The sequence below is a fragment of the Gopherus flavomarginatus genome, chromosome 1 (genome assembly GCF_025201925.1).
Source record: "Gopherus flavomarginatus isolate rGopFla2 chromosome 1, rGopFla2.mat.asm, whole genome shotgun sequence".
Classification (NCBI taxonomy): domain Eukaryota; kingdom Metazoa; phylum Chordata; order Testudines; family Testudinidae; genus Gopherus; species Gopherus flavomarginatus.
This window is the reverse complement of record NC_066617.1, coordinates 329,233,419-329,252,956: the sequence shown is the minus strand read 5'-3', so window position 1 is coordinate 329,252,956 and position 19,538 is coordinate 329,233,419. Positions and strand designations below refer to the sequence as shown.

At 45.2% G+C, this 19,538-nt stretch overlaps 1 protein-coding gene across 3 annotated transcripts in view; it reads left to right on the top strand.

Moving 5' to 3' along the window:
• The first annotated feature begins 3,684 nt into the window (after positions 1 to 3,684).
• The window catches only part of NUP58 (nucleoporin 58), a 52,737-nt gene continuing 36,883 nt past the window's right edge, over positions 3,685 to 19,538 (top strand). Inside the window, exons 1-6 of one of the 3 annotated variants that reach the window (XR_007772196.1) lie at positions 3,685 to 3,841; positions 6,662 to 6,789; positions 8,946 to 8,981; positions 12,952 to 13,104; positions 15,482 to 15,580; positions 18,389 to 18,499. Coding sequence is in view for 1 of the 3 variants with exons in the window: in XM_050937246.1 (XP_050793203.1) it covers positions 3,741 to 3,841; positions 6,662 to 6,801; positions 8,946 to 8,981; positions 12,952 to 13,104; positions 15,482 to 15,580; positions 18,389 to 18,499 (640 nt within the window). In the remaining 2 variants the exon portion in view is untranslated. Of the gene's footprint in view, positions 3,842 to 6,661; positions 6,802 to 8,945; positions 8,982 to 12,951; positions 13,105 to 15,481; positions 15,581 to 18,388; positions 18,500 to 19,538 lie in introns of all 3 variants that reach the window. The other 2 variants (XR_007772195.1, XM_050937246.1) reach the window with 2 other exon arrangements.

The window sequence follows — 19,538 nt, the reverse complement described above, 5'->3', positions numbered from 1 at the left end:
TTAATTATTTTCAAGGCCTTTCCTTCTAATTGCTAGTCAGGGCCTTTTTTTACAACACATTTATTTCCTTTACCAAACTTAAACTAACTCTAATTCTTAATTTTATATTTATCCTAGGGAGGTCTCACCAGTGCCTTGTACAACGGCATTTAATACTTCCCTATTTTTATTAGAAATACCTAGCCTGATACATCCTAAGATCATATTTCTTTTTCACAGCTGCATTACACTGGTGGTTCATAGTCATCCTGTGATCAACTAATACACTGATGAACCCTCAGCTCATATCAGAATTTCTTGTTTTTAGTAAGTGCAATGATCGTGCATTTTGTACTATTATTAAATTTCATTCCATTTCTATTACTACAGTCCTTAAGGTCATCCAATGCTTCCTGTATAATATTCCAATTCTCTGTATCGACAATGACTCCTAAAACTGATCTTTGAGGAAATCCACTAGAACCTTCCCCCACACTTAATAGTTCTCTTTTCTGCACAATCCATTATCATCCACCAAATTAGCCAGTTCCTAACCCACTGTACAATTCTTGTGCTAATCCCCATTGTAACAAATAATTTTCCATGTGGCACCATATCAAATGTAGTTGATTAGATCAACTGCATTTTCCATGTCTAAAAAAATCAGTTATCTTATCACAGAAAGATATCAGGTTAGTCTGGCACAATCTACCTTCAGTAAACCCAAATTTCAATTTATTCCATTTACCTCCATGTTTTTTATTACTCTTTCTTTCAAAATTTGTTCAAATGTCTTGCATTGAGGTCAGACTGATGCGTCAGTAGTTGCCTGGATCAACCTTACCCTTTTAAAATATAGGTACAATGTTTGCTATTCTCCAGTCATAGAGTACCACCTCTGATTTGACAGATTTATTTAAAATCATTACTACTGGGCTTGCAGTTTCATGTGCCAGATCTTTCCATATTCTGGGATGGAGATTGTCCAGCTCCCCTGATTTAAACACGGTAAGTTTTGCTTCAGCGCAGTTTTCCTGACCAGTGCACTGGGATTTTCCCTCTGAGGACCATCTTTATAAAATTATACTACAGACTATTTGGGGTGTCTATGTTGGTGGTCTACAGAATACAGTAGTTCTTAAAAAAGAAAAAAAAAATCTGTCCTCACTGGTCAAGAAAACTCTTCTAGATTACAGTCATGTCTGTCCAAGTCTGGGGATTGCTAGCACAGAGTCAATCACAGCGCAGCTAGAACTTTTAACATGAAGCTTCCCTGATGTTTGTATTTTGTGCTGATGTACTGCTTACTGACTGGTAAGTACAATGCAACATTTGTGACATCATGATCCAGTTGGCAAGTCAAGGAGTGAATTTCAAACAATGGAAATGCTCAGAGGCATCATCATGTCGATGTCATCTAGACCAAACTAGGAAAAAATGGGTAAAGGTTAAAAAGCTGAAGGGACAACACAGAACCTTTACAAAACAGTTGGCCTGGTCAAAATCCAGACAGATAAAAACTGCATCTGCACTACTTGTGGGGGAGACTGGGTCACAGTCACTGCCATGTCAAGAAAGAATGATCTCTTTTGTCTGGGGCTATGTTGTAAGGGTGTCCCTCAGACTGATTCCACAAGTAGGTAAGAAACATTACTTCAAACTCCATCGTCATCAAGAACCTAACAGGCAATGGCATTTTGCCTTCTTGTGTAATTGACCAGTCTTGTTCAGGTCTCTTTTGTTAGCTGCCCTAATGGTGGGTCCCTATAGGCCAGGAAGAAAACTCTGTTGAGCTTAGATGTTGGACAGCATCTGTGTAAAAGAGAAGTCTATCTTCCTTGTCCATGGGTAGTCTCCACAGGCTGTGGAGGTACAGGCAGCGCTCCTGAAAGCTGGTGTCACAAGGATCATAAGAAGGCTATCCCTCAAGCATCCAGGTGTAAATATAAGCACAGGCCAACCAAAACATAACCATCCAGTGCAACTACCTAGTGCGCTCTGCTTTGCCTTAAAGACTTTGCAGCAGACAGGGAATCTTCAGTTGCTTGTTTGAGGCATGTTTAAGTCCCCTTTCCACAGGTATGCAGTAACATTCTGGCCTCTGCCTTATATGCATACAGAATCTCAGCCCAAACATTGTATTAATATATTTTTTTGCACAGAATGTCCTTTCTTTCTTTTTTTAAAGGGCACATGCTTGTTGATTATACAGTACTTTTTTCAATGTTTAATTGTTGCAATACTTTGTATTATGGACCTATAGCTATACATGATCATAAACTAAGATATGTACATATGTTTATTTGGAACTCCATGTCTGTGTATTATAGAAAAATGGATACCATCATGGAAGTATGCATCTCTGGGTTTACGAGACTGGAGTGATTGTTAAGGCTGCAATCTAATGCAGATTTTCACTCCCGCCGTAACTCAAAGTAATAAATAAATAACTTTTTTAACATTTCAAAGTTTGCAGTAAGGTGAATTTTCATATGTAGACTTTTTCATGGACTGCAAGATTATGAATAACTTTACATACTTTCCATCGAATGGTTTAGGCCAAGACCCCAATTCTACAAAGCATGTGCGTAATTTTAAATTTGAGACTAGTCCAATTGATTTCAGTAGAACTACTCACATGCTTAAAGTTGAGCATGTGCAGAGGACAGAGACTTGTCGCCTCAGTCTGTGTTAGGGTGACCAGATGTCCCAATATTATAGAGACAGTCCTGATTTTGGGATCTTTTTTGTTATATAGGCTCCTATTCAGGGCCGGTGGAACCCATTAAGCGAGCTAGGCGGTTGCTTAAGGCGCTAACATTTGGGAGGCGGCGACCGCGGTGGCCAGATGTTCAGCCACTGTGGTTGTCATCGGTATTTCAGGGGCGGGACCTTCCGCCGCCTCTGTCGAGAGTGCCATTTTGGGGGCAGGACCTTCTGCCGCCTAGGGCACCAAAAAGGCTGCCGGCACTCCTGCTCCTATTACCCCTCATCCACATCCCAATTTTTCACATTTGCTGTCTGGCCACCCTAGTCTGTGTTGCAGGACAGGATGGAAACACCGCTGTTATCAGTGGTATAAAGATGTCAGAAACAGGGGACAGAGGAAACCAGGGTGACAGTTATACGCTGGGTGGGACATTGTTGCAGCAGTGCCCTGATTTTGGCATCGTGCTTGTCAGAACCTATGGGGCAAATTAGGAGATGGGGGTAGAGTGACCAGACAGCAAGTGTGAAAAATCGCGACAGTGGGTGGGGGTAATAGGAGCCTGTATAAGAAAAAGACCAAAAAATCAGGCTGTCCCTATAAAATCGGGACATCTGGTCACCCTAGACGGGGGTGACATCACACCGGGATGCTGCAAAATCTAGGGGAGGGGGGCGCGGCGACCCCCCGGACTGTTAGTTCAGCGCAGGATCCCGCTGGAATTTCACGCCCGGCCACGTGCCGGGGCGGGGGGGGGGCGCCCGGGCCTGGTTGCTGCTACTGCCTCGGGCCTAGGCGCCCCGCCTGCGCGATGACCCAGGGAGCAGAGCCCCGGCCGCCCGGAGCGAAGGGCTCAGCTGCCCGCCTGCCGCCGTTACTGTCCCTTTAAGTAAAGTCCGCGCGCAGCCGGCTCCCCCACTATCCCTGGGTGCATTGCGGCGGGGGAGGGGGCCATTCTCGCCGCACTGCCGCGCGTAGGGACCGGGAGTCAGCCGCCGCGCTTGAAGTTGGCGCCCGGGAGCGATGCGGAGCTGAGGAGACACAGGCCGCCGCCATGTCTGCGGGATTCTCCTTCGGGGCCGGCACGCTGGGCTCCGCTGCTGGGGCGGGAGGCGGCGGCGGGGGAGGCTTCTCCTTCGGAGCTGTCCAGCCGAGGTAACCGCGGCCCGCCCGCCCCCTGCTCGGGCCCGGGATGGGCCCGTCCCGCGTGGGGCGGCGAGCGCCCGATCGGGCCCTGCCCGCTGCGGCCCCACGTCTCTGAGCCTGACCCCGCTTCCCCGCAGGCGGAGCCGGGCCCCGGGAGCGCCTCTCCAGCAGCGCCGGGCCCGGCCCGGCCCTGCTCTGCTCTTCACGTGCCTCCTCTCGTGGCCGCCAGCGCCGCGCTGCTCCGGGCGGGGTGTCCCCGTCCCTAGGTGGGAGTCTGGGGCCGGCGCGTGTGTGTGACTCGGGGCCTGCTGGGGTTTCTCCGCCCGCTTCTTCTGCAGCGGCGGCAGAGCGCTCCGGAGGGGACAGGCCCGTAGCTCGGCGCTTGGAGGGGCTGGAGAAACGCCCCTTTCTGCCCAGTCGCCGTCAGGCTCCGCTTGCGCAAAAGCGACTGACGGGCTTCATCGCAAGTGGCGTCCGCAAACGCAAGTGTGGTGCTGCGTTTGGGGGCGTGGGGCGATGTCCCGTCCAGCCGTATGCTCCAAAGGGATAAGTGGGAATCAGTATTTGTATTCTGGAAATCTCCTTTCCGCTTTGCTGTGTACCCTGCTACTGCAATTAACAAGTACCCCCCTCCTGACCCCAAAGGCTTAGGCTTTGCTTTTAAAATCCAAGATCTGAATTCTGTTTTCATCCAGAGGGAAAATAAAAAAGTGCACGTTTCTAAGGAGAGTTGAATTATTGTCCCATAGGTCTCCACATGTGCCACATGCAGTAGAAAGGAGGGGCTTAATATGGAAAGGTGTAAACAATTTTGTTTAGGAACTGGTACAACTCCAGCCTCTGCAGGTTAGAGAATATTACAGCTTATATTGCTGGGAATGCAGGTGGAGCTGGACTGGTATTTTGCAGGTGGAGCTCTAGGTATTTTGCTGCCCCAAGCACGGCAGGCAGGCTGCCTTCGGCGGCTTGCCTGCGGGATGTCGCTGGTCCCACGGATTCAGCGGCAGTCTGTGGGAGGTCCACCGAAGCCACGGGACCAGCGGACCCTCCACAGACATGCTGCCGAAGGCAACCTGCCTGCTGCCCTCATGGCTACCAGCAGAGCACCCCCCGTGGCTTGCCGCCCTTGCTTACAAGCCATCTTAGGGCTTGTCTACATCAGAAAGTTGCAGCGCTGGTGAGGGAGTTACAGCGCTGCAACTTAGGAGGTGTACACATCTGCAGGGCACCACCAGCGCTGCAACTCCCTGTTTGCAGCGCTGGCCGTACTCCCGTTTTGTCTCGGGTGTAGAGGATCCAGCGCTGGTGATCCAGCGCTGGTAATCAAGTATAGTCACTTACCAGCGCTTTTCTTGACCTCCGTGGAATAAGCAGGTATCCCAGCATACCTGAGGAAGCCTCTGGTAATCAAGCTGGTCTCCTTCCCCGGCTTGCTCTCGCGTTTCCCGAACCCCGAGCAAGCAGGTCTCCTTCCCTGCGGTTTGCTGGGTGGTTCCGGGAACGCGAGAGCAAACCGGGGAAGGAGACCAGCTTCGCCGCGGTTTGCTCTCGCGTTCCGCGAACCACCCTGCAAACCGCAGGGAAGGAGACCTGCTTGTTCGGGGAACGCGAGAGCAAACCGCGGCGAAGCTGGTCTCCTTCCCCGGTTTGCTCTCGCGTTCGCCGAACCCCCGAGCAAGCAGGTCTCCTTCCCTGCGGTTTGCAGGGTGGTTCGCGGAATGCGAGAGCAAACCGGGGAAGGAGACCAGCTTCGCCGCGGTTTGCTCTCGCGTTCCCCGAACAAGCAGGTCTCCTTCCCTGCGGTTTGCAGGGTGGTTCGCGGAACGCGAGAGCAAACCGCGGCGAAGCTGGTCTCCTTCCCCGGTTTGCTCTCGCCTTCCCCAAAACCCCTTGAAGCCGCCCAACAGCGCTGCAGTGTGGCCACATCTAACACCACTTGCAGCGCTGGTTGCTGTAAGTGTGGCCACTCTGCAGCGCTGGCCCTATACAGCTGTACTAATACAGCTGTAACAACCAGCGCTGCAAAATTTTAGATGTAGACATGGCCTTAGTGTAGCTAATGATTCACTGAGAACATGCCAGTCAAATTTCATTTGACTGTATCTGCACAGTGTGTGACAGGCTTCCCTTTTGCTAAGGATTACATTGGGGAACCCAACAGTGCTACTGCCTTACTGTTTCTTTGGTGTCTCACACAATTTAAGCATATTGATGTCCTAACTAGCATGTTGAAGATGTAACACATTATATACCATTAATAATGTACTGAAATACCCTCTGCTTATTGCTGCTTTTGACATCTACTGCAACTTATTGTTTTACATTAAGGATTTTTTGCTCCTCACAATACACTTTCTAAAATGTAAATACCAAAAAACCCGTATAATTTTGTCATGCTTATTAGGGCCTGATTTATAAACTGAGCTTGGATGACTCAGTGAATATGCCCACAAGTAGTGATGTGCAGTAAATTGTCAGGAAAAAAACATGAAGGAATTAGTGGCACAATTTGCTTCAGAATTGAACTTGCAAAAATGGAGGCTTAATTTGGAAGTGAGGGTTTTAGAGTTTAATAATCCATGAGTGATAAACTGAAAGTAAATTAATCTTTGTGATGGTTTAGTTATTGGCAGTAAAGTTTGATAGCTATATCTTGACAAACCAATTGCTTTGGAACTTACTTTTAAAGAGAGGTTAGTGTTTTAATGGCTGAGATCTGTTGGCTATGCTTGGGGAGGGACATGGATGAAATAATTGCAAATATGGACGTATGAAATGGGTTAGTTTGCAAAATAATTGATGCTAATAGTCAGTTTTGTCTTGTAATAGCTCAACCGGAGGTCTTAATTTTGGAACCTTGGGCTCCTCGACTGCTACAGCAACTACATCAGCTCCATCAGTGGGCTTTGGAAGTGGACTGTTTGGTTCAAAATCTACCACTGGGCTTGCTCTAGGAGGTACTAATACAGGTAGAAAATGCATGTGGATTTATTCCTTTAATGTAGCAGAAATCTGGGCTTTTGCATAATCTATGTGTTTCATTAATTAGTAAATGAACAAACACAAAAAAGAAGACTAATGCACTACAAAGTGTGCTGAAATGTTTTTAACTATAGCTATATACATTGTTAGCAAATCTGTTATCTTTTTAAAAAATAAGATCTTAATAATGCATTGCAGCATTACTATTACAGAAAACCCTCATAACTGAATCTTTAATAGATGAATGTACTTGCTATCTGAAATTTTTATCTGGTCCTGTGTGTGAATTTTGTATAGGAGTTGGAATTTTATACTATGAAACACTGATTTTTATGGAGGCTTTGGCCATTCCAACAAGACTTCCCTAAATTGTGGATTTGTCTGTATATTTCCTGGAGGGAGAGGCCACCAAAATTTTGTGTGGATTATAGCTTGCAGTTGAATACAATATGAAGGTTCAGTGCAGTGTGGGTTTACGGTTGTACTGTACTTTGTCTTTAAGGATATTCTGAAAATCATTGCTAAGATGCCATAAACACATTAATTTTCTATTATGTTGTCATTTAAAATGTATAGTTCTTATAAGCGCTTCATATTAGCAATAATTATTTGGTCAAAACTTCCTTTCTGAGTTTGGGCAGTTGTGTATACTTTCTCAGGCTAACAGAGGCCTTTTCTTCAGTCTTGTACAAACCGTTCTGTGGGTTATTTAACAGGGGTACAGAAGAAAACTTGTACCATTTTAAAATTGGCCATCGCGCATGCACAATAGCTAATATTAGTGAATTGTATACTGGCTCTGTTGATTTTTGAGAATGCTGTCTCTTTCATACACTCTAATGTGATTGTCTAAAGTTACCTCTTACAGGGAATATTTGTAACATTGTTACATCATTGGATATTATAAACAAATTGTCTAGGGAGATTGTCTCTGTCATTGGGGATTTTTAAGAGCACGTTAGACAAACACCTGTCAGGGATGGTCTAGATAATACTTAGTCCTGCCAGGAGTGCAGGGGACTGGACTAGATGACCTCTTGAGGTCCCTTCCAGTTCTTTGATTCTGTGATATGGATTGCTTTATCCCTTTAGCTTGCCTCTCTGTTTGAGTGATCCATTAGAATCATAGACTATCAGGGTTGAAAGGGACCTCAGGAGGTCATCTAATTCAACCCCTCTGCTCAAAACAGGACCAATCCTCAGACAGATTTTGGCCCCAGATCCCTGAATGGCCCCCTTAAGGCTTGAACTCACAACCCTCGGTTTAGCAGGCCAATGCTCAAACCACTGAGCTATCCCTCTCCCCCGTTATTGTCCTCTAAGTGAATTAGAAGTAAATTTCTTAGAGGCTGGAATTGCATAACTCTGTAATGAGTGATCAATTATGATTTTAAAGTTCTATGGGGAAGAAACTAATTTGAGACCCAGTATTCTGAGTAGACCATGGACTCTGATCTTTTACACTATAATGCAAAACCAGAGTGTTGTGCATGTTGGCATTCCTGACAGCATGTAAATCTGGAGTTCAACCATTTAAAAACTCTTTTGTTTTTAGTAGCTTTAATTTCATTTAAATTGTAGTGTACTGCTTAACTGGCATTTTAATTGCATAGTCGCTATTTACCAATGGCTCCTCAACACAAATGATTTCTGTACATTGTTGACAAGTTAATTATGCTTTCCCAGGAGGGTTTGTACTGCTAATATTTATTTGAAACCTATTCTTATTTTGTGTTTAAGATTCTAAACTAGAGTAAATCTTTTATGTCCAGAAACACTTTATAAAACTTATTCCTATATACACCTCTACCTCGATATAACTCTGTCCTTGGGAGCCAAAAAATCTTACCATGTTATAGGTGAAACTGTGTTAAATTGAACTTGCTTCAATCCAGCGGAGTGCGCAGCCTCTCCCCCCGTCCCCCCCCACCTCGGGAGCACTGCTTTACTGCATTATATCCAAATTTGTGTTATATCGAGGTAGCGGTGTATCTTGTGTCATTGTGGAGACTGCAACACAATATAATTCAGTATTTTATTGGTACTAACAAACTACTAAATTGTGTGTCTGAAGCTTGGTAAAATATGATATAAAGTTGATTATGGATTTTTATTTTGTTTTTCTTGGCAGGAACAGCTACAACTATTGCTACAGGATTAACACTGGGTAAGAGCCACATATTTAGAAGCTATTAGTATTTGGAGGCAAACAAATATGCTCTAGACTAGGGGTTCTCAAAGTGGGGATTGGGACCCCCCAGGGGGTCGTGAGCTTATTACATGGGAGGTCACAAGCTGTCAGCCTCCACCCCAAACTCCGCTTTGCCTCCAGCATTTATACTGGTGTTAAATATATAAAAAAGCATTTTTAGTTTATAAGGGGTTTGCACTCAGAGGCTTGCTATGTGAAAGGGGTCACCAGTACAAAAGTTTGAGAACTACTGCTCTAGACCAATTGTTCTCGTACTGTGAGCACTTGCTGAGGCAGAGACCTGGTAGCTGCATGGCATGGGTTCTCCTCATATTAAAAACAGCTAAAAGTATATTACTATTTCTCCACGTAAGGAATTATTGTAGTTGCCACAGGTTTAATGCTGCCATTGATGAGAGGTCAGGTACACGTGGTTATGAGGAAACTTTTGGCTCTTTTTATGGCAATGTGCTTAAACTAGTTTTGAAGGATTGATATACTGTTGGCTGAGACTAATGAGGCCATGGGCTATATATGTGATATTGGACCAAGGCGCACTGAACTGAGAAACGTGGGTGCTCTGTCTAGTTCACACTTGCTCACCCTTAAATTTCTGGGGCCTGCTGAGCTTTAGGAGCCATGTCAATGCTGTTTGAGATACATATATATGTATATTTTTCAAATTGAGGCTCTTCAGGGAAACATTCATGTTTCTTCACAGATATACTTTTAGCAATGGTTCCTTCCCATAACAAAGTTCATTGTGCGTCTATCAACCTTAGATGTGGCAATATCCACTCTGATGTTCTCCATCAAAACTGCTGCCTCTACACAGTTGAGGGAGTACAGAACTCTTTCAAGACCTAAAATTGTTGACTTTCTGTGTGGATAAACCACTTATTGTATAATGTTTATGGGAATGCACATTGCCTCTGTGGGTCATGCACAGAGAGAGCACTGTCTCATTCAGTGTTTCTTCATTCACAGTGTCAAGATCCATTTGGTTGTGGAAAGCTGTCTTTTGGTCTTCCATTCAGTATGACTGAAATGTGTTAGCTTGTTCACCTCAGGTGGTATTACTGTCTTTGGTGATGAACTTGCATTGGTAAATTGAAATCAACAAATATTATCATTCTAGTTAGGTTGGGGCCCATTGTTCTGGGCGCAGTATATTTTCTGCTGCAAAGAGCTGACAGTCTAAATAGACAAGTTAGACAAAGGGTAGGAAAGGAAACAGGTGAAACTTTGTTGGATTCAAAGTTTGTAGGTTCAGATCCCCATGGAGTCTCCAATAGAAAGACAAGTGGATTTGTTGTTAAAAAAGAACTTTGCTGCCTACCCTTCGCTTGAGTGAACCTGACATGAACAGACTTGTTCTCTAACTCCTTTTGATGGACGGACAAAAAGTGTTGAGCTGGGAAGGAGCCTTCGGAAGATATTTCTACCTTCGTTGTTTCTCTGATGCTTCTTTAAATATTTCATATTTCTCAGCCATGGTTATGGCAAGAAATGCAGATGTAAGTGTACCTGTTCCTGAAAATCAGATAGCAAAGCAAAATAGCTCCTCGCCGAAAGCAGCAGCTGAGTCCTAGGTGAAATTAAAGTAAGTTATACCACCATTCAAAGCAGCGTAAAAGGGGATACAATCATATTATAGCATCAGACCATTTTGATGCCGTTCTGTGAACAAGTTCAATGAAAGAGGCCCAGTGTAATAGAGGAAGATAAAACAAATCAAGGGAAAATCACCCCCAAAACAGACTGCATGACTCCTAGAACATGTGTTTGGAAGTGGTGTCCTCTCCTGTACGGAGAAATAGTCACTCATTTCATTGGGCAAACTGGCAGTTACCCTCCAGTTACCAAGTTGAGCTTTCTTAGTCCTGGCCAAAAGACCTTCTCGCCATTACTGTTTCTATCCAAAACAACCCAGAATTAATGAGTGGGCTGTAATGATTCCGGTGGCATCATACTGGCTGCACAGAGTATTATTGTCAGACCTAATAACATGACACTAAAACCTGGTATAACAATGAGGTGTGCCCACTATAAGGACCTAAACAGAATTGCAAATGTTTCTGACCTTCAGAAAGGACCTATATACATACAGTCCCATCATGTTACCTAATAAAGCTGTCTTCCTGGCATTTGAAAGGAAGCAACTGAAGGAATTATATTTGGGCAGAAAATCTTTAAGCTTCTAACTTCCAAATAAGTTCACTAAGGTAGTGTGCTCCATAATCTGACTAAAACCTAAACGCTGGTGTTCAGTAAGTAGTTATACCAAGTTTGACAAAAATAGAGAATCTACTAGAGTTCCATCAGGACTGTTTCACTATGAGTTTAAAGGTGCCCAAGTTAAAGCACACATTAAATGTATCCCATGTAGGGGGGTGTCCAGTGGGAAGAACCTCTCCATCTATATACTAAAATTTCTTCAATCAGCTTCTCATAAACTTCAACAGAACTCTAACCTGGTGCTGTTTACCCTGCACATGACCGCGCTTTGAACACTTGGTGGACCTTCTTACCAAGTCATTCTTGCAGCCAAGCAAATATTGGATTTGGGAGCTCTGTCTATAAAAAACACAGCACCTGTCCTTTATAAATTTTTTTTTGCATGATCTTGACATTCGTCCTTAAAGTCTGCTCTATATGTTACTCTACTACAATCACACATACAGTCTACACGACTGATGGAAAAGCTATGGTACTCCTTTCCATTCTGTATGGATTTTTACATCCTGATGTCTGTGCAGCGCTAAAATGTCTAGACAAAACTGAAGCATGTACAGTACACCCTCGCTGTAACAATGGCCTGGGGAGCCAAGCCATTTTTTTGGTATATCCAGGGATTTGTTCTAGTGATGAGAGGGCAGGGAAGAGGAAGAGATTCTCCAGCCATGGCTGGGGCAGAGGACTTCTTCAGCCCCAGGGCTGCTGCAGACGCTGACAGTGTTCCTCCAGCAGCCTTGGGGCTAGAGGTGGGATCCAGGACCACATTCACTATAGCCCAAATTTCACTATTGCAAAGGGCGTTCTAGCAAGGGTTACCTGTATTCTAACTGTAAGGGACAACATATACAAGTCAAAGAATTTACTTTCTGTTCAAGTGTGCTCAGCATAGAGGTGTAGCAGTTTTCTGGGTGGATCCATAATTTAAAGAAATCTGCCACATGAATTCCTGTCCCTCCCTGTGTTCTGTATCAAAATACTTCAAAGCTGATATGCAAGTCTCATTCAGTGCTGTATTTGGGATTATGATGTTGCAGGATATAATAAATCTATCAGTAAATCAAAACAATCTGGGTGCATATTAGAGTTTGCTTATATGTTAGGTTAATTTCTCTTCATAGCTACATGCTGTTGGATTACCACTGTGGGATTCTGAGGACCTTCCTTTTATGAAGAACAGTAAAACTTCCTTTCTTCTAGAAGTAATGACCACAAATCCAAATCATCCTGATTTAATAGAAGGATCACTACTCAAGAGATAAATGAATAACGTTTAACTCTCAATTTAAATTAGAAGGATGCAATTTTCATTTATACATCTGACAGTTGTTAGCTTGTTCCCTTTTCAGCAGAAGGGTTTATCCCTCAGCCAATGACTGACAGGTCTCAGTTTTGACTGTACAGATACTAATAAACAAGGCCTATTGTAAGATGTATGGACCTTCCTATTTGAAGAGAGGAAATGCTGTGATAAGCTTTTATACATAATCTTGTCTTCCTTGTGTAGAAAGGAACCAAACCAAAATATAGGGTTATGTGAGATTCCTTCAAGGTCCTTGTCATGGCATTTACTTGGTAAAATTCATTTTGAAGGTGATAAGTTTACTTTGAAATTTTGGTGTTTAGAATGCATGACATCTGGTGACAAAAATGTTAACTTGAACATTTATGCCTCAACAAAATGTCTTAAGAATTATGTTCATTGTTGTAGGAGCTCCTGCCGCTACATCAGCCTCTACCACAGGTTTTAGTCTAGGGTTCAACAAACCTGCAGGATCGGCCACACCATTTGCTTTGCCTATTACTTCTACCTCAGCAAGTGGCCTCTCACTTTCTTCTGCTCTTACGTCAACTCCTGCAGCAGGTAAGGAAATACTGTTTTGCACTCCGCGCAGCATTTTGCATTGAGGCATATCAAAGTACTTTACAAGCACTCTGAAATAGATGAGCATCCTCACTATTCATATTGTCATTGCCTGCCTTTTACATGGGACTAGTCTGAAACACAGAATTTAAGTGACTGGTTGAGGTTCACTGGTGTTTATGTTAGGAATCCTAGCTTAGATGGGTCAGCAAGTACTATCATTGTTTTAAGCCCAATATTGATTAAATGCTCAGAGTTTCTTTTAATCACCACATCATCTGATAGTTATAGGTGATGTCTCATCTACACCAGGATTTCTAATGTTGCCAATACAGTGGAGCTCAATTGTGTTGGCAGTGGTGGGAAATTGTTTTTAAAAATGATCTCCCAAGTGTAGAAAGGGCATCATAATGTTGAAAATGGTCAATGTCTACTGTCAATGAGACAAATGGTTTTGGTACTGTTAAAGCATGATGGAGAATATGTACCTACGGTAAGATGTCCCATGCTTAACATACTAATGTGCAGTTGGCACCTTCTCCATATATGCAGTTTACACAACCATATTTTCCATAATCAAGTTTTCATTGAAAAGCCAGCTACATCAGCTAACCGTATGTGTGTACACCAAAGCTGTTCACCGCACTTTCCCACATTCTCGTTTGTCAAGATGCCACAATGTTTCATCTCTTATTCTCTGCTTGCTCCAAAAACTCAAATCATCCATTCAAGTAGAAGCTTTAAAGTCACAATTAGCGGTTGTTTTTAGCCTCCACTATGTGAGATACTTCAGTGTTCAGCTGGATCTAGTCATCTTCACCTACATGCCGAACTAAGACCAAGATTCCACTTAGTTTGCAGCAACAAGTACCTAAATTGCGTCAGATTCTGCAGCATTCTGCTGGAAAGTCTTAAAAATTTTTGGGAGCTTCACGTAAACTTGTATAAAGGATGTTTTGATTGAATTACATTTTAAAATGAATATTACAGTCAGTACAGTTGACCCCTGTTGGTGGTGATTAGGGCCCTACCAAATTCACAGTCCATTTCACAGCCAGCAGGTTTATAAATTGGTCAGTTTCACAATTTCAGATGTTTACATCTGGAAGTTCACGGTGTTGTAATAGTGGGGGTCCTGACCCAAAATGGGATCATGGAGGGGTTGCAGAGTTGTTGGGCGGGGAGGGGTAAGGTGGCGGTCCCAAGATTGCTACCCTCACTTCTGTGCTGACTAGGCAGCAGCCTCAGAGCTTCCTGCAGTTAGAGGAGGTTCCAGGAGGTGGGGGTTGGTAGGATCTCCCCCATACTGCTAGGAATGCCGCATCCGGGGGCTCCTACCTGCTAGTCCAGGACAGTGACAGATTAAGGCAGGGGTCCCCTGGAAATATGGGTGCCCAGCCCCAGAAGAAGCCCTAGGGTGGAAGCCTCAAGCACGGGCAGCCTTGAGTCTTGACTGCCCCAAACCATGGCTGAGGGGAAAGCCCTGAGTCCGGGCTGCCCTGAGACTGGGCTGGAGCAGCAGAGGCGCTGCATCTGCTGGGGAGGGTAGAAGCCCCAAGCCCTGGCTGGAGTAGGGTGGAGGGTGCAAAAGCTTTGAGCCTGGGCTGACCTGCCGGGGGAGGGGTGGAAGCCCCAAACATGGGCTGCCTTAGCTGCAGCTGGCAGGCGCAGAAGCCCCTAGCCCCAGACAGAACTGCTGCGGGAGGAAGCTAGGAGCCGAGGGGGAGAAGGGGAAAAATTCCTGATTCCGGGCTGACCTGGCTGGAGAGACAGGGAGCAGAAGCGCAAAGCTTTGGCTGCGGGGCTGCCCCAATCCCTGACTGGACCGGGAGGGGCGGGGGGCCTGAGCCCAGACTGCTCCAGCTGCAGCTGCCAGGAGCAGAAGCCCCCAGCATGGCAGGAGATACTGAGGGAGGAAACCAAGAGCTCAGCGCTCAGAGCTGCAGCAGTAGCTATGGGAGTGGGAGGGGAACGGAAGCCCGAAGCTGCTGCAGCACAGAAGTGAGGGTGTACCACTCTCATTTCTGTGCTGATTCTGGAGGTAGCTCTGATCTCCCCACCAAGAGCAGCCATGCAGGGGAAGGACAACTCCTACCCCTCCCCAGCATTGCCAGGCTAGCAGCTAGGATCTCCAGGCTCCCAGCATCAGAGGAGATCAGATTTCATGGGCTGATCTCACAGTCTGTGACATGTCCGTGAAATTGGTAGGGTCCTAGTGATGATATTAAATTTAGTTTATTGCTGCAGATTTCATTCAGTGTTAACTCGCCTTTATGATGAATGAGGCAGTTCACACCTGTGAGTAATTATTTTAGGCTGTCTGCAGACTGTATAGTCTGTGTATTAAGGATGGTTTCATTCTTCCTTTTAATTTCAGGTTCTACTGGCTTTACATTAAATTTGGGTGGGACAGCTGCCCCAACTACAAGTGCATCCACAGGCCTTTCACTGGGAGGAGCCTTAGCTGGTTTGGGAGGTACGCTCTTCCAGAATGCAACCACAGCAGCAACAGGTAAAAATAGTTTTTTTCTTTTCCCTCTTCTGTTTCACAGTGCCGAAACACAAGTAACACCGTGTGGTTACTGTAAAACTTAAATAATTCCCTCTGAAACTTTTGCGTTTTCCCTGAATGTTACTGGTTTAGCAAGTAATAAAATACCAGACAATACAATTACCTTCTAAATATTCTACTTCTTCTGCCTTAAATTAATTTAATTTTGGCAGCTTTCTGCAAGAATGTAAGTATTCTTCCATTACACCTCGGGGAATTCTACAACAATGCATGGGTGTGGAATTCATGTCCCCCACAGATTTCTTTGCTTCCCCGCAGAGAAATAACTTTCTGATGGGGAAGCAAAGGGAAGCCACAAGAGCAGTCATGCACCACTCCCCAGCAGTGTCATTGTATTGTTTTGGGTGCCCGGAGCAACCTGCAGAGAGGTAAATCATTGGAGGGCTGGGGATGCTCCAGCCAGTGGCCCCTACCCTGTGCCAGGCTAAGCTGCTCATCCTGGCTGGGCTGGGGAGGACAGAACTTTCTCTTCCTCTGCAAGGAGCAGCCAGAGTTGGGTCAGACCCACCCCCAGAAAACTCACTGACTGCAGGAAGCTCCACATAATCTCCCCCCCCCCCCCCCCCCCCCCCCCCCCCCCCCCCGCCACACTTCCTTCCCCCATCGCTCCTCAGCCATGGGGCATGGGGAAGGAAACCGCTACCTCATCTGACTAACCCCTGTGCATCCGGACCCACCTCATACCCAGATCACCCCACCAAGCCTCACCACCTGCACCCAGACCCCACCCCCTGCCACTGTTTTCCCCTCCCCCCCTAAACTTACACCCTAACAAGCCTTACTCTTTGCATCCAGAGTCCCTCTGCACCCAGGCCCCCTTGCCAAGCCCCATCTCCCTGCACCTGGACTCCACCTCTGCACTGAGACCACTCTCTGCACTCTGACCCCCATCCCATCTGCACCTAGGCGTCCCTGACTAGCCCTCCTCACTCAGATCCCTGCTCCACTGAATCCCACCAAGCCAGCACCTGGATCCCCCTGCTGAGCATTTCACACCAAGACCCCTACCCCCTACCCCCCCCAAAGCCCCAACCACATTCACCTGGACTCCTCTTCAGAGTCCCATTGTGTCTGCACCCCAGTTCATCCAGATCCGCACCCAGACCCCCCCATCATGCCACCCACACCCAGATTGCCCCACACAGAACCCTATTGCCAAACACTTTGATTTCCTCACACTAAGGCCCTCCTTACTTGGATCCTGCTGGGATAAGCCTGCCTGCCTGCCTTCGTCTAGTGTGTTTGGCACGGAGGGGCAAGCCTGGTCCTTGCACTGTGTCAGGGCTGGGTGCAGCTTTACCACAAAGTCCATGTTCCAAGTGGGGGTGGGGGCAGGATTATCTCCCACCTCTGTGCAGTCAGTGTCTTGTGCTCCCTACTGCCATGCTGGAGCCTCAACATTTATTTATTGACAAAATGTGCAGAGTTTTGCAGGATTTTAAAATATGTGCAGAATTCTTTTGGTGCAGAATTCCCTCAGAAGTATTGCGTGAAGTAGTTACCATAGCTGCCATAAGGGTATTATGTGATCATAAATGGAAGGGGAGGTGTTCTATAAAATAATCTCTTCATTAATATGTGGTTTGCACTATGAAATGCTTTGAGAACTCTTAGTATAAAATAGTCAGTGGTCCCTTTGTTTTAGCAGTGATTTTTGCGAGTGAATTTAGAAAACCTTTGAGCTACAGTAGTGGAACTTTAAATCCCCTTTGTTAGATCAGGACCCCCTCCAGCCCCAGTGTCCAGGGACAACAGCTTGGAGAAAAACGTAGTATATACCCCTCTATCCTCTGCTGTTAAAAGGGAGCATGCTGTTCCTGGATCCAATGTGGGGCGGAGTGAGGAGCACTCCAATCTTTCATATTATGATATTTTTCCTCTTTTTATTATATTGCAGTAGTGCCTTGTGACTTTAGTCAGGCTTGGGCCTCCAGTGTGCAGGGGTTGTGAAAATACAGGAATTCATTTCTCTATTCTGAAACACTTAGTGTAGTTGCTGTATGGAATGGAGAGCTTTACTTTCTCCCTTTGGCTGATGTGGGAAGGTGAGATCTCTTCATACCCTTTCCTTGCTACTTGGAGAAAAGCCTCAAATTGTTACTTTCCTTAAAAACTTCTAGAAAAGGTGATGAGAGATTCTGTCACCCTCCTGTTCACACTCCCCCAAAATAATCATCATATTCAGCTGTAGGAAGTGGCTAGTTGCTAAGTGACATTTGTAAGAATTTTGTACACTGCTTCTCAGAGTCCTGGAGATAGCCTCTGTGAAACTAACAAGATCTTTTTGTAAACTCTGGTCAATTGCTATATGTTGGCCACTGACCATATGAAAGACTAATGGCTCAAATTTTCAATGCTGACTGCTTGCTATTTTGCATATAAAATGCAATTAAGTGCACAATTAAATGGATATTTCACACTCCTTTCACTGTGTGGAATAATGCTGAAAAATAGTGTATTAATCCTGAGTGAGGCAACATGACACTATGCAGTGATGAGGCAGGTAAAGATGTTAAAATTAGATATTTAGAACATTTAGTTTATAGAAGAAATTGTTTTTCTTCTCTTTACGTTATTTTCACTGTACTTCCTGACCCAAATTTAGCTAAACAAATCCTGAAAACAAGATGACTCACATAAATCTAATCACAATATATTGAAGCTAAAACACTAAATTATGTGTTACTGAAATACTTTTTGGGTTATTTGTAGGACTCGGACAGAATGCTCTGAGTTTGACTCTGGGGACGACTTCTGCTCCTTCAACTACTGTTAATGAAGGTCTTGGTGGCATAGATTTTAGTAGTTCTTCAGATAAAAAGAGTAAGTTGTTGCAATATTGTTTTTCTGTAATTTTTATGAAACCTTGGAAAATATTTGCTGTAAAAATTCTGTTTGAAAGCACTTATTTGAAAGATGTAAGTGAGGAGACATTGATGGCTTGGTTTTTCTAACTCTTAATGGACACTGTAAAAATAAAGTATTTTAAAAATGTCTTTAATAATCAAGGGTGGTTTTAAGATTGATAAAGCTAAAAAAGAAATTATGCAATGTAGTTGTAGCCATGTTGGTCTCAGGACATTAAAGAGAGATGGTGAGGGAGGTAGTATGTTTTATAGAACCATCTTCTATTGGTGAGAGAGACAGAGCTCTTCTTGAGGTCTGGAAAAGGTACTCCCAGCATCACAGCAAACTGCATGGTGGAACAGATTGTTTAGTATATGTAGTTAGCACATGTTGTAAGGCAGTGTTTCCCAAACTTGGGACACCAGTTGCATAGGGAAAGCCCCTGGCAGGCCGGGCCAGTTTGTTTACCTGCTGCGTCTGCAGGTCCAACCGATCATGGCTCCCACTGGCCGCGAGTCACTGCTCCAGGCCAATGGGAGCTGCTGGAAGTGGCGCAGGCCAAGGGACATACTGGCTGCTGCTTCCAGCAGCCCCCATTGGCATGGAGTAGCAAACCACAGACAGTGGGAGCCGCGATCGGCTGGATCTGCGTGCGCTGCAGGTAAACACACTGGCCTGGCCTGCCAGCGGCTTTCCCTACACAAGCGGCGTCCCAAGTTTGGGAAACGTTGTTGCAAGGAACCGTTCAAAAGATGAGATGGAGGGCTTAAATTCATTACTCTGCTAGACATAGGCACTGATTTTGTGGGTGCTTAGGGCTGGAGAACCCACAGAAAAATAAAAATAGTGGGTACTCAGTGCCCGCTGTTGGGCCCTGCCAATCAGCTCCTCCCTCCTGTCCACCACAATCAGCTGTTCAGAGATGTGCAGGAGGCGCTGGGGGGAAGGCGTGGAGTGAGGGCAGGGAAGGGTACGGGAAGGTGTGGAGTGGGGCCTTAGGGGAAGGGGTGAAGTG